The sequence below is a fragment of the Centropristis striata genome, chromosome 13 (assembly GCF_030273125.1).
Source record: "Centropristis striata isolate RG_2023a ecotype Rhode Island chromosome 13, C.striata_1.0, whole genome shotgun sequence".
Taxonomy (NCBI): Eukaryota; Metazoa; Chordata; class Actinopteri; order Perciformes; family Serranidae; genus Centropristis; species Centropristis striata.
The window spans coordinates 5,758,624-5,772,796 of NC_081529.1; the positions used below are offsets into that span (position 1 = coordinate 5,758,624).

The following is a 14,173-nucleotide window of genomic DNA, read 5'->3' on the forward strand; positions in this document are numbered from 1 at the left end:
CATGTTTTCTTTTTTATTCGAGTGACGGTCAGACTGCAGTCCAGAGACATTCAGGTAATAGACAGTGACACACATCTCTGTACACAGCGTTTTTACACTGAAGAGGTCGCACACCTTCAGAACAGGAGAAACAACTCAGAAGAAACATGTTAAAGGGGTAGCACGCTACAAAATCAATGTTTACTTGTTTGTTGGTCGATGGGGGTTACATTTTTATTATCAATATTATGGGGGGAGATATTGTAACATCCATGCAATGTATTATACTGGAAACCACACAACTGATGGCACCCGCATTACTACATATCATCACCTTTTATAACCTTGGTCTAACAAAACGACAGCATGATCACATAAAACTTTGATTTTGGTGCCGACGGCCCCTTTAAGAGTGGTCAAACAAAGTATTTCCAACAAAGAGTGCATTCTAGTTAATAAATAATTCTTATATTTTTATATTTTCAGTAGTACAGGACAAACCATATCCTAGACAGCATCACACACAGGTTCCATTTAGTTCAATAACGTACTGAATTTTACAATCAACCAATACCACGGCAGTGTACATGGGCCAGAGCACAAAACATAGAGAATGCCTGTTATTATTTTTATCTACCACACTGACTGAAGAAGAGACTGAAGCACTGAGAACAATAATACAACCTGACCTGACTGTACCCAAAACTACCTAATGGTACCTCATAGTACCTAGGATAGCCCAGTCTCACCTAACAACAGTTGCTAGGTTACCAACAGCCCAGTAATATCCAAGAGTTAAAGAATGGTGGTTTTCATTTTAGCTTATTTTTTATGCTTGTAGGGTTATAATTTAAAAGGTGGTTTATTCACCTTCTGCACATAAAGAGCTGAAATGGCAACTGCTAACAATGCTAACAGTGCTAGGGGTGCTAACAGTGCCTGGCTTTGAAGCCAATTTGACATAGTAGTAGTAGCCAAACAGTAGAATTACAATTTCCAGGTCCATCATGTGATACCATTGGGCCCAGGAAGGCCTTTTCCCATAGACTAACATTGGGAAAGAGACAGCTGTAAATGGGCGGATACATATTTTGTAACGTCTATTAGAGCGCTAAACCAGAAGTAGCCAGGGGTCAGGGGTCAGTTTTAAAGGGAGGGACTCACACGGGCCCAGACCGGTAGCTCCAGTGAATCTTTACCTTGCAAGTAGCTGCTATATTAATGTTTTGATGGGCTACAACTTGAAATAACGACAGAGTATAATCCTTTTACTTGCACCCAATGGTACTAAACCACACCCCAAGCACTTTAAAAGCATTTGGAAAATCAACCCATCCGTGTTGCAGTTTGGTGCAGTTGCACCAAAATCCTAAAAGGAACTGCTATGGTGTTATCCCTTAATTTACAACCTAAAATGTTAAATTTTAAAAACTCATGCTCATATGTAACTTTTAAACTACCTTTTACCTTTTACTAAATTACCTTTTAGTGCTGGAACAAATAGAGAGTGGCTTCATTTCCACTTGCCTTAAGATTCTGCACTGTTACTTTAACCTCATTAATAATGACTGTTAGGAGTATAGATAACTCCTTATTCTTCTTCTTCTTTGGGGAAGTGTAATTGGCATACTGGAATATTGTTAGCTGACATTTTCTGTCAGTGTTGGTTGAGGCTTTACTATGTTACTCCAGTTTAAAGTTTAGCTCCTGGGAGCAGTAAATCTGAGTTATTGTCAGAATTCTTGGACAGTTTCACCCTGGAGCTTTGAGACACACCAGTGCATGTGTACGTGTGACTAACAACATCATGAGGTTGAGATAACGTCACTAGAATAAACAAAGAGTTTTTTGGGAGTATGGTCGGCATTAAAGTGTATTTAATATAACACAAGAAGAAATCCTGTCAGCTGCACTGATGGCTGGAAAATCTCACTTTGCAAAACAACCTGTCAATTTAAGAATTACATAGTATTCAATATATAATGAGATCTATACAACAATTTCATGCATTATTATCATGATTACTTTTAAAACTCTGAGAGCCTGCAGTACCGTCTCTGGTCAGCAGAGGGGGCTGTTTACACAGGATCAGTTAGAATAGCAGGCAAGGCGTTCTACAGGTCAATTATATCACTCTAACATTATGTTTTATATTTGGCTCTGTTCATCAAAAAAAAATCTTGGTTTCATACTTTGTAGTTCATATATCTTGACAGTGACACTGATAATATATTTAGCAGAAAGACTATTTTTCTTTTGGGGAAATGATTAAATGGTGTAACACACTTATGATTCCCTCCTCTGCACTAAAACTTGACAAACACACCGTCCAAGAAAATAACTTTTCTGCATCACAAAATGTAATTAACTCCACACATTCACACATTTCCACACACACAGACCCACACGTCTCTCATGCATGCTAATACACGTGCACATTGTTGCACGTGCACGCTCTCCTCTCACCATCACACACAGCAGAAACTACAGATTCGCTGATGGCGAGTGTACGTGAACCACAACACAGACACTGTAACACACTGACATGGTTGGCATGGTTACTATCTACATCAGGGCCCTTAGTGACCAACATCCACCCAACCCTGTCCCTGTCACCATGGCAACAAATTCTGACTACCCCTCCCTCCCTCAATGGCAGGATTGCAGGATCAATGAATTAGCCAGCTAGTGATCCTCATCATCCCACAAACAGATTTCTCTTTTGCCTGAGACTGCACTGAATCTTCCAGCAACCCGACCTCCCTCACAGAATAAAAGCTCGTCTGTTGCCCCCCTGCTTTGTGATTACACAAAATCCTATAGACATTAACAACAGAGTAGTAACGTGGTAATCAGAAGACAGCAATAAGAACACAGGGCAGTTTGGCAGCTTCTAAAACGTAAACATAAACAGACCTGACATACCCAGAATCTCCCCACTCGCCCAGTTTTATACACACAACACCCAACATAGGACACTGTCTCAAATCACACACTATATACATTCCCTGGTACCATGGACGGATTATGGGACAATGGGCCCCTGGGCACAGACATGTGACCCCACCCCTGTTGGTGCTGGTCATGTTGAATCTCTTTGTGGTCATCTTGTGTTGATTTGTAGTTGTTTTGCATCTTTTTTTTGTCGTTTACAGTCTTTTTATGGTCATCTTGTGTTGGTTTGTAGCTGTTTTATGTCTTTTGTGGTTGTTTTCTCTCTCTTTGTAGTCTGTTTGAATATCTTTGTGGTTGCCTTGTATGTCTTTGTCGATGTTTTAAGTCTTTTATGGTTGCTTTGTTTCCGTGGAGTTGTTTTGCGTCTCTTTGTGGTCATTTGGTGTGTCTTTGTAGTTGTTTCGCATGTTTTTGTTGTCGTTTTGAGTCGTCTTTTTATGGTCATCATGTGTCTCTTTGTAGTCTTTGTAGTTTTTGTTGTTGTTATGAGGCTTTTAATGATAATTTTGTTTTTTATTTGTAGTCTTTCTCTTTGTAGTCTTTGAATATCTTTTTTGCATCTCTTTGTTGTCGTTTTGAGTCTTTTAATGATCGTTTTGTGTCTTTTTGTTGTCTTCTTAAAATCTTTGTGGTCGCCTTGTATATCTTTGTCAGTGTTTTAAGTCTTTTATCTATTTTATGTTTTTAGGTCTCTTTTTGGTTGTTTGGTGTGTCTTTGTATTTGTTTTAATTATTTTTGTCTCTATGTAATATTTTAAGTCCCGTTATGATAGTTTTGTTTTCAGTCATTTTACATCACTTCATAGATGTTTGCATCTCTTTGTGGCCATTGTGCGTCTCTTTGTAGCTATTTGAGTCTCTTTGCAACTCTTTTGCGTTCCTTGTGTCCTTGTTGTGGTTTGTTTAACCTTGCAACAAGAAATGTTAAAAATCACTTAAAACACAGGCTCTGTTCCAGGGTCCCCCTGACCCCTTTTGCCTGTGGGCCTGTGCCACATAGGCCCATTCAATAATCCATCCATGCTGAGCACAGAAAATAAAAATAAACATCTTAAGAGTGATAAACCTGGATGAACTGACCCCTGTACACAGATTAACCAGAATCACACAGTTATGGTGACAGTATACTTGAGGAATAGTTTGCATTGTTAACTGTTTTTCTTTAAAATGTGTTGAAATAATGATTCCACTATACAGAGGAAGACCATAACTACTTGAAAGGATGATATAAAAGCTTGTTGACCAATAATAATTTTATTTAAAATGGCAACAAGCTCTTGTGGATGAAAAGTTCAACTTCCATATCTCACAAACTTCACCAGGGAAGCTCCATCAAAGTCCGATCAACAACTTTAATTTGTAAATTTGCCTGAGATTTGTAAGTACAATTCAAAGACTAGTAAGTAATTTGAGACAGTGCCTAAAATCGGTGTAATCTGACGTTAACTAGCCTACCTACAGTACAGTATATACCTACAGACCTACAGAAGAATGTGAGATATTGCACTTAGTCACAAAACATTGTCGTTTTTTTATTTTTTTTTTACAGCATGTGGAAATCTACTAAATTAAGTCACTGTCTGAGACACACAGTACAGTATGGCACTTAGTTGATCTCTAAGTTTGGAAACATGCAGATTTAACACACATGATCACTTTTAACTGCAGCAGGGAAAGGGGGAGGAACGACCAGAACGTACTGTAACTAAAAAAAAAACATTCCCCGTACTGTTTGGCATGAAAGGGGATTTTGACACTTCAATGAATGGAGAGAATAAGATGAAGGTGCAGTATGTGAGTGCCTTCTGCATTATTTTTATCTGATACTGCTTTGTGGTGGAGTCACCCACTTGTTGATCCCTTCATCTCTTTTCTTGTCAAAATGGTGTTTGAATACTGCAAAGTGGGGCCTCCTCTTCTACATTTCCTCCTCTTGTTTTCTTTTTCTCTCATCTGCTCTGATCCGAGGACGCCTGATTTGCGAAAAGTAGGAAATTTAGTTTAACACACAAGTCAAGAAAAGTGCAGATAAAGCCGGAATGTTAAGGAAGGAAAGGGAACGAGAGGAGGAAAGAAAGAAAGAGAGAGAGGCCGCTTTTTTTCCTTTTTTTTTTTTAAAACAATTACTGAAAACTCAGCCCAGATCAACACATAAACAACTGCAGGTGTAACATCACAGAAAGCAATTTTCTATCACTTTCCTCTCATCCCTCTCCTGACCTTCCCTCTTCCACCATCAGGTCCGTCTTATCTAGTAAATGGGAACCTGGTATGTGGGTGCTGCGTTGTTCTCGGTGAACGGTGGGCTCTGGTAGGTCTCTGTGGTCTCGGTGGTGCCGCCTCCTGGTGAGTTGGAGGGGTAGGGCTGGGTGGGCGCGCCGCCGTCCATGTGCTCCGTGGTGAACAGAGTCATGTCTGTGCCCAGCAGATACTTCTGGACCGCACGCACTGTTAGACCAGCCTACGGGGGGAGAGGGGCAATAGATGGAAAAGATTAGAAAAAAAACATCTCTGGGTCAAAACAGAATCATCAAAGCTCAGTTTCACGGCCAGGTTGGACACACTGGAGGAGGTGGTGGAGAGATGACCTGTCAACATGTTCCAGGCAACCTGGTCTCACAGAAATCCGTGAAATAGCCACGGATTTCGCTTAACTCAAAATCCGTGGAATAGCCACGGAATCGCTCGAATTTCCGTGAAACTGACACGGATTTCGCTACAATGCAAGTTAAAGACAGTTAATAAGTTTTCCTATTGGTTTGTTCCAAGTCACGTGACTTTCAAGGTTCCGGTGGTCAGAACAAAAAACATGGCGGGCAGTTCTCTCATTTTTAGTGAAAAAATTAATATTTTGACTTTGTTTCTGCATAAAAATGGATTTTGATCACATTTCTAGCGAGAAATATATGTTTTATTTTCTAAATATTCACTCAGTGAATGTACATAATCACTTTGTGGGGAAGATCTCGCCAGAAATATATGACTGTCATTAACTTGCATTGTATCGAAATCCGTGTCAGTTTCACGGAAATTTGAGTGATTCCGTGGCTATTCCACAGATTTTGAGTTAAGCGAAATCCGTGGCTATTTCACGGATTTCTGTGAGACCCAGTTGGTTCCAGGACATCCTGAAATACCCAGATCATCCGCTACACTGTAAAAAAAACACCCTGTTGTTTTTACGGTAAAAAAACGGCAGCTGTGGTTGCCAGAACTTTACCGTAATAAATACGGTGCAACTTTTTGTAATATTACAGTAAAATGATATTGGCACTATTGATTTCATGTTCAAGACTGCCATTTTATTCCATATTTTACCATAAAAAATAAAAAGTTTTTCCATCAAAAGAAACGCTGTTCTGCCATATAATTGACAAGAAAATAATTAAAATTAAAGATTTTACCATTAAATATTACAGTATAGTTCTATTTAGTACATAGTGTTTAGTACATTTAACAGTTAGAAAAAGTATTTTCACAAAAAATAAATGCAAAAATTACAGTGATGGCTTGTTTATATATTACAGTATATTTGTGTTACAAACACAGTGCCAGTGTATTTTACAGTGGTGTAATGTTTTTTTTTTTATGTAAAAAATAGTTTTGGCTAATATAAACATTTACAGTATTTCATCATTTTACGATCTTTTACTGGCATGGTTTAACAGTTTTTCACTGTAAAATCTACATAATTTTTTTTACAGTGTACACAAAACCTTTATGGACCAAAAAAACAGCAGTTTTTCTCTCCGTCCTGCAACGGAGAGATTCAAAAGATCCTTCTCTCCTACAGCCACCAAGCTGTCTCATTCTAACAGAGATTCTAACAGACTAACTGAATTTACCCTCGGAGATGAATAAAGTAATTTTGATTTTTGATTGATTGATTTTTAAAAGAAGGACTTTAAAGTAGTGTTTTATATCATATACCTGCCTCTCCACTACATATACATAGCTTTAATTATTTTTAGGTAAATGATTTAACATGAAAAATGTGATCATTTAAAAAAAAAAATTGTTAATTAAACCACCTAACAGTATATTAAGTATTTATAATGAGCCCTACCCAGCAACAGGAAAATTCTGCTGAAATAAATGCATCAAAAATAATAATGCAATAATTTATTTGTAATATATAAAACAATCTGAGTTCTGCATAACCAGTAATTTCACTTTTGATACTTTAAAGTACATTTTGATGCTGATACTAGTAGTTTTACTAAAGTAAGTTTTGAATGCAGGACTTTTACTTGTAGTGGAGTAATTTCACAGTGTGATATTAGTACTTTTACTTAAGTCAGGGAGCTGAATACTTCTTTCACCACTGCTAATAACAGATCTATCACAGAGTAAAGCGACACTTTTTTACAGATAAAAATCACCAGTAAAAGCTGCTAAACAAAAAATGCTCCTAAACTAAAATAACAACACAATTGCACATTAAATCTGAGACAAAATAAGAACATCAGCATCCAAGATTACAGGTTTCCCTCACATTAGCATTAGCACTGTATCTATTGTAGACACTGCAGTAATGTGCCTGGAGCATTTGACCATTTATAGAAACTGGTCAGGAGCTGATTGTCAGTCTGATCCGAGTAGAAAAAACTGTAGAGTAGAAAAAACTGTTGGAAAAGTAGTGTTCAAACTGGTGATTTAAACCGAGTGATTTATATATTTATTCTGTGTATATGACAGAAAATAAGGAACAGCCAGTAATATTAGTTGGACACAAGGGGAAACAGACAAAGTCACTAGTCCAGGAAGTTGCTGCTCCCAGCCAAAGAATATTCTGCCACACAAACCTTGTAAAATGGTGAATTGTGGTTTTTACAATCTAGATTTAACAAACAAGATATAACCTATTAATTTTATGGGATTTAGAGGTGCTGGGAGGCAGAGTTTGATTGCAGTTTGCCCTTGTTTTTAGTCTTTGTGCCTGCTAAGCTAACCTGCTACTGGCTATAGATTTATATTTACGGGCAGATAAGAGAGCGGTATTTCCCAAAACGCAGAGCCATTTGAGCCATTTGAGCTCTTTGAAAAACTGAAAGTGTAAATGTTTGATCAATGATAGCCTTGTTAAACTATTGAAAGTAAGCGCAGCATAAAAAAACTAAGCACGATTTAGCTGATGCATGACCAGTTTGTCACCTTGAATTTAATCAAAAACAGATTACTGTTCATAGTTAAGGTCACGGATGGATTATCAAACAGGCCTACCAGGCAGAGGGGCCCGACTGGTCAGGGTGCCTCTAATCCACAGCCTCCGTTTGAAGTGTTAACTTTTAACTTCTCTCTTTGGAAAGTCACATTGCTCAGTCAAAGGTGTCCTGATAATGTTTACTTTAAAAAAAGAAATCTAATTTAATAATTTTAGCGTCTGATATTACTTTTGGGACACAGTATCTGAGGAGAGGAGCATCAGAAAGCAGTTACACAGCCTCTCTTTGTCTCAGTGTGACATTCAGGTGCAGTTTTAAACCAAAAAAAAGCTCCCTGAAGTCATGGTTGGCTTGCCACGTGTGGTTGAAAAATATGCAAAAATACCGAGGGTTTGTTTCCTCTATTAGCTAAGAGTGAGGCTTTCCTGCATCTTTACCCAGAAGCCCATTGTCTCATAATCTGCCCATGGTTTAGGTGATATTGTACATTTATTTGACAGTTATGTGTGTTTTCTGCAACCCTATAGGACAAACATGTGAACAATAGGTGAGATATTTGTTCTGTAAGGTTCAGGAAAGGTTCATATTAATCAGTCATCTATTGGTTGGTTAAAGGCTGGTTATTAAAGCCATACTATGCAGGATTTTTACCTTACTGTAACATTTAAACTCAGCCACTTCTCTCTGGTTCAGAGAAAGCAAAAGCACATCCCAGATTCACTCTCATTTTGGATTGAGCTGTGTTTGTTTGGTCTCAGCCTTTGGTTTTGTTTGCCTCGCCTCTTTCACATTTTTTGGCCCCGAACACAGCAAAATTAAAAGAAAAGAGAAAAAAAAACACAGACAGACGGCAGGATGATGATTGAGTATTACTTTTAAGTGTATATATTGTTTTTGTTATTTTAAGGAAAAATCCTGCGTAGTATACCTTTAACAATACCCCTAACCAACTGATTGGCTACTGAGCCTTTCCAGACCTTAAGATGTGAAAAATCACTATATAGAAATAAAGAGCAAGGTAGGTCATTGAATAAAATATTTTTTGTTTAACTACACCGTCGCCCATAAAGTTGGAAATAATTTTATCTTCAGACATTATTATCATTTGTTAATTGTGGTTTCATTTTCATTGTGATATGTTTGGAAAAGATATTTTATTCCAACTTTAGGGGCGACCGTGTATATTAACATTTGTTGCATTTGTTTCCATGTGCTGCTTGTGTCTTACCCAGGTGATTATGGAGAAGAAAGAGAAGGCGATAGCAGCGCGGGCTGCGTCCGCCCCCTGGTTGAGTGGCAGCTCATCAGGCGTGGTCCGAGACCACTGATTGGCCAGGAAGCAGAAACTTACAAAGTACAGGAAGGTCCAGAAACCTGCCAGAAACCAGAAAACCAATTGTTACAACCGAAAGAAAGGTAATTTCCAAGTTGACTTCAAACGTGAAACACAATGACCTGCGGGTGCTGAAGCAGTTCTTTCTTCCCTTTAGAAATTAAAAACACTCTCATTTCTCTAACACCTTTAATGGGAGTTTACAGGTTTCATTTCTCTTGATGTCTTGTGCAAGAAAGCAGTCATCTGAAACAAAGAGGCGAGCCTAGATGGGCTTCTTTTTTGTTATTTTTAGCATGTCGGGGAAAACCCAGCCTTTGAAATTCCTGCAGATTAGAAATAAATAACAGGCTCAGTATGAAATGTGCAGATGCTGTGTCTTTTTAAGTCCTTTAAACTGCTTGTTGGACTTGTTTTTATAATTTTCTAAATACACTTTTACTATCTTAATATTATATTTTAATGCTTTTAACCCCTTATGATTCTACCCCTTTTTATTAAGAATTGGGGGTTGTGGGCAGTGGACTTTTAGGGGGAGATAGCAGGTCAACAAATAATGCCCCATAGAAGTTGTGTACATCATCTGAAAGCAGAGGATCTGAAGATTTATTCTGGATGCAGCTTAGCACTGTGTTGTTCTGGTCATTAATCACTAATAAATTGACTTAAAAAAAAAAAAAGACAATTGATTTTAATTAAATTGACAATTAATTAAACCTATTTAGGTGAACAAGGGTTCAGAACATCAATGTATGGCTTTCTGAAGTCCATTTGACTGTTTAGGGACCCCAAATACAATAGGCATGCATGTCATTATAATAAAGCATGTAAGAGAAAACTTGTGGGAACCCATAAAACCCATTTTCATTCATAAATTATAACATCAGAGGTCAGAGGATCGCTTTGAAAATCGCAATGCTTAATTACCTAGCAAAAAATAGCTTGACTTTGCAGCCTTTTGCCAACTTCCAAACAAGATACCCAGACATGCTTGGTACCAATGGATTCCTTAGATCTTGTGTTTCATAAGATATCAATATCTTCTCTGTTAGAAAAGTTAAGCCCGCTATAGCTCCGCGATCCCAACGTCCCAAGGGTGGTACAATGGAACGTAAAGGGCTTAATGTCTGTTGTATTTTAAGCCTCTGTAAAGCACTCTGAATAACTTGGAATGGCGCGATACAAATAAGTTTGCCTTGCCTTACACTTATCAGATATTTATGTCGTCTCTGCTTTTGTGTGTAAGTAATATGACTGGTCACCTGAGAAGCCGATCTCAAGCATTATAGCCTTCTTCCTGTCTTTGACCGAGCTGATGGAGGAGAACTTGAAGTCGAGCAGGAAGAAGAAGGAGCACGCCAGCAGGCCCACCAGGCCCACGAACACGCCGTAGTTGCACGCGTCTGCGTTCTTATTGAAGACGCAGTGGAGACGCTCACTGCCCATGTTGACATAACCCTCGTTCACTATGGAGGCAAAAACCACCAGGGAAAATATCTGTGGACGGGGACGTAAGAGGAGGAAAGAAAGTGAGAGACAGGGAGGAGGAGACAGAGGAAGGGAAAACTATTAACATACAATTTATTGTCTCAATAATCAATATATCTCTGCTTCTCTCAGTGTGTCCAGGCTCACTGGAAACAGGATTGTGGCTGCACTGCTGGACAGCGTCTCTTTGAGCGTGCTCAAACCAAAGCATTAACCTAATTTCCCCTCTTTCTCTCTGACTGACTGACTGAAGAGGTGGATGCTTCACTTCCCCTCAAGAATCCCATCGTCCCGAGGCGGTATGTATACGGAAACAGGAAGTGTGATAAAGGTTGCTATATCTCCTGCTAGGAAACTTTTCTCCCCCTTTGGTTCATTCCATTTTTATGAATAACGCCATTCTTTAGGTCTGATCTGTAGATCTGTATTTCTTCCTACCTCTGCTCCACACTGACACTGATCAGCTGACTAACACTGGGTGGCAGAATAGGGCCATGTGACACACACACACACACACACACACACACACACACACACACACACACACACACACACACACACACACACACACACACACACACAAGCAGAAATGCATTCACACTTGGGGGTGTGGGTCATATGATGGTGGAGGGACACACAATGGGATAATGTCTGGTCCACACTTTAAACTAATCACATGTGTGGATATAATCTGAACAGACCAGACACACACTCAGATGCTTTTAGTAAATCAGAGTGATAAAGCTGCTCGGGTATCAAAGAACTGCATCTCTGAAGAGTAACTTTCACTGACTTCTTTACATTACTTAAATTGGCATTCAATTTGTTGTAATATCTCATAAATCTGTGATATTTCTCATCTGAAATTTACTTTTTGTCTATTTACTTTCCTGCACTTGCACTTTTCCTTTAATGATTAAACTTCTTACAGTCAGCTGTAGGATGTAAAGTATGTAAAGCAGCAGCATTAAGTCACTAATTATATTTAAGTACTGTACTTTGGTATAATTTTGAGAAATGTGCGCTATACTTGAGTATATGCATTTAATGCTTTTTTAAAATACGTCTGACACCAAGGTAGAGAACCCCTGGATTAAACTGCCTTAATGTATATTAAGTAGTTTTAAAAAATCTCCATCTTGACCAGCTACAAAAGTAAAATGGTTCTTCTTTTATGTATTATGGCATCAGTGTTAATGTAACATAATATAGTATATTAAAGGCGACATATTATGTCCATTTTCAGGTTCATACTTGCATTTGTTTTTTTTTTACAAGAACATGTTTACATGTTTTAATGTTTAAAAAATACATTACTTTTCTCATATGGTCTGTCTGAATATACCTGTATTGCCTTCTGTCTGAAACGCTCCGTTTCAGTGCCTGTCTCTTTAAGCCCCCCTCCTGAAAAAGTCTGCTCTGATTGGACAATGTTTCCGGGTCTTCCACATCTGCAATATCAGTGTCTCTGCATCATCATTACGGCTAAGTAATGACTTTAACAACACTGTAGCAGCACTTTCTACATATATAATGTATAGTTGTAACATCAAAAACTTACAGGAGTCCTGACAACACAGTTTCTAAATACAGGCTGTGGGCATTTCTTTGTGGATTGAGCATTTTAATACTTTCATACCATTTATATAGCAACAAGACCTTCTTCATAATAAAAAAACCCCATGGAAATCTCACTTTATTTTTTTTTTTTATTATTATTATTATTTTTTTACATATTTCTGTATATAGAATAGAAAATACCACTGCAGTGTCATACCCCAGATGCAATGACTGTGCAGACACACCAAGAGAGCAGATCTATCTATTGCAATTTCAATTCAAATAACATATATTCTGACCCCATATACTATGATTGTGCGCTATTGAGCCTTTCAGCAAGTACAGACTAGATTTTACTGCACGGGTTGTACCCCAACAATATGGGGCAATATGACACAACCAGTTAACTATTTTAGCCTCCTTGGTGCAGATGCGGAACACCTGGAAACACTGACCAATCAGAGCAGACTGGGCTGTTTCAGGAGGGGCTCTTAAAGAGACAGGCACTAAAACGGAGCATTTAGATATAGGGTGAATACATGTTTATCCAGACAGACTGTATAAGAAAAATAAAGATTTGATTTGATTTTAAAGCATGTAAACATGTTCTAGTATAAATGTAAAAAACATGTATGAAGCTGAAAATTAGCATAATATGTCCCCTTTAAAATTGACTGATGTATAGGTTAAGCATGGATTTGTCCTTTGCAGTGCACTCACAACATACAGAGGGCTCAGTAGTAAATCACAGCCGGCCTGTAACCTCCTCACTATAACCTCTTCCCTACCGACTCTAGAAAAATCCAGATCATATATTTAACATGTATATACACAATAAATACATCGACTGGCTCGACATTAGGATGAAATGATTCGTGCACAGAGCTCTCCCTCCTCGGTGTGTTTCCCCGCACTGGTAAAGAAGAAGACCTTCTCCGTGGCCCTGCGTGCGTAATGATCATTACCGACCAATCACAGGTGGGATGACGGACGACGACCGTTTAGGGTAAATCAGCAAAATCATTAGCTGAAAATATGATTGGCGATATAAACGAAGAAGGTGTGTGTATGGTAAACAATCCGGTCATATTTTAGAGAAATTAATAATAACAGATGACACGAATAACAGGAAGCAGGAGGCTGAGGAATGAGAAGAATCTGTCTTTCTCATTTTCTACACAATCCGGTCTGCTGCACATCTTAGGCTCTATGTATAAAGCAGTGACAGGAGAGATTTTTAAAACGAGAAAAGGTGAGGATAGGGCTGCCTCAGAAGAAAAAAAAAACATCTGTAGTGAAATCAGTTTCATGGTCAGGGTGTCAGACAGCCACCAGGCCTTGGCAACACCCTGTAAAACGCTACATTTCTTTAAAAACACACTCCGATATGAACATTAATTCCGAGCTTTCCATTCACACACCCTGCTTATCAATTATCGCTGCATTTCTGGGCTCAGTATTTGCAGTGAGAACACGTCACGGGTCTCGCGCAGCAACGACAACAGAGAGCCCACACACACGTACACACACACACACACATTATAGCAGCAGCAGGAAAAAGCCTGGCTCCTACCCAGCACAGCACTCTGAGGATGGTCTGCGGCTGTTTGGCGAAGGCTAACGGGTCGACAGTGGTCCCGGCCCGGCCCGCTCCGAACGATCCCACTCCGTCCATCTTCTGTCGCTCTCTCTC

The 14,173-nt window shown here is 38.7% G+C and overlaps 1 protein-coding gene across 1 annotated transcript; it reads right to left on the bottom strand.

Annotated features, from left to right (window-relative positions):
- On the bottom strand, window positions 1-14,173 carry syngr3a (synaptogyrin 3a). Its single transcript, XM_059347861.1, has 4 exons — window positions 14,054-14,173; window positions 10,695-10,929; window positions 9,328-9,473; window positions 1-5,395 (listed from the first exon to the last, which is right to left on the bottom strand). The coding sequence occupies exons 1-4, from the start codon at window positions 14,153-14,155 to the stop codon at window positions 5,186-5,188; spliced, it is 693 nt and encodes a 230-aa protein (XP_059203844.1). The 5' UTR covers window positions 14,156-14,173; the 3' UTR covers window positions 1-5,185.

Excerpts from the sequence above, each read along its gene's own strand:
- syngr3a (XM_059347861.1), bottom strand. The coding sequence starts at position 14,155 with ATGGACGGAGTGGGATCGTTCGGAGCGGGCCGGGCCGGGACCACTGTC. Across the intron at positions 9,474-10,694 it reads GCTTGAGATCGGCTTCTCAG|GTTTCTGGACCTTCCTGTAC; the intron begins GTGACCAGTCAT and ends GGTTTCTGGCAG. Across the intron at positions 5,396-9,327 it reads TCTTCTCCATAATCACCTGG|GCTGGTCTAACAGTGCGTGC; the intron begins GTAAGACACAAG and ends CTCCCCCCGTAG.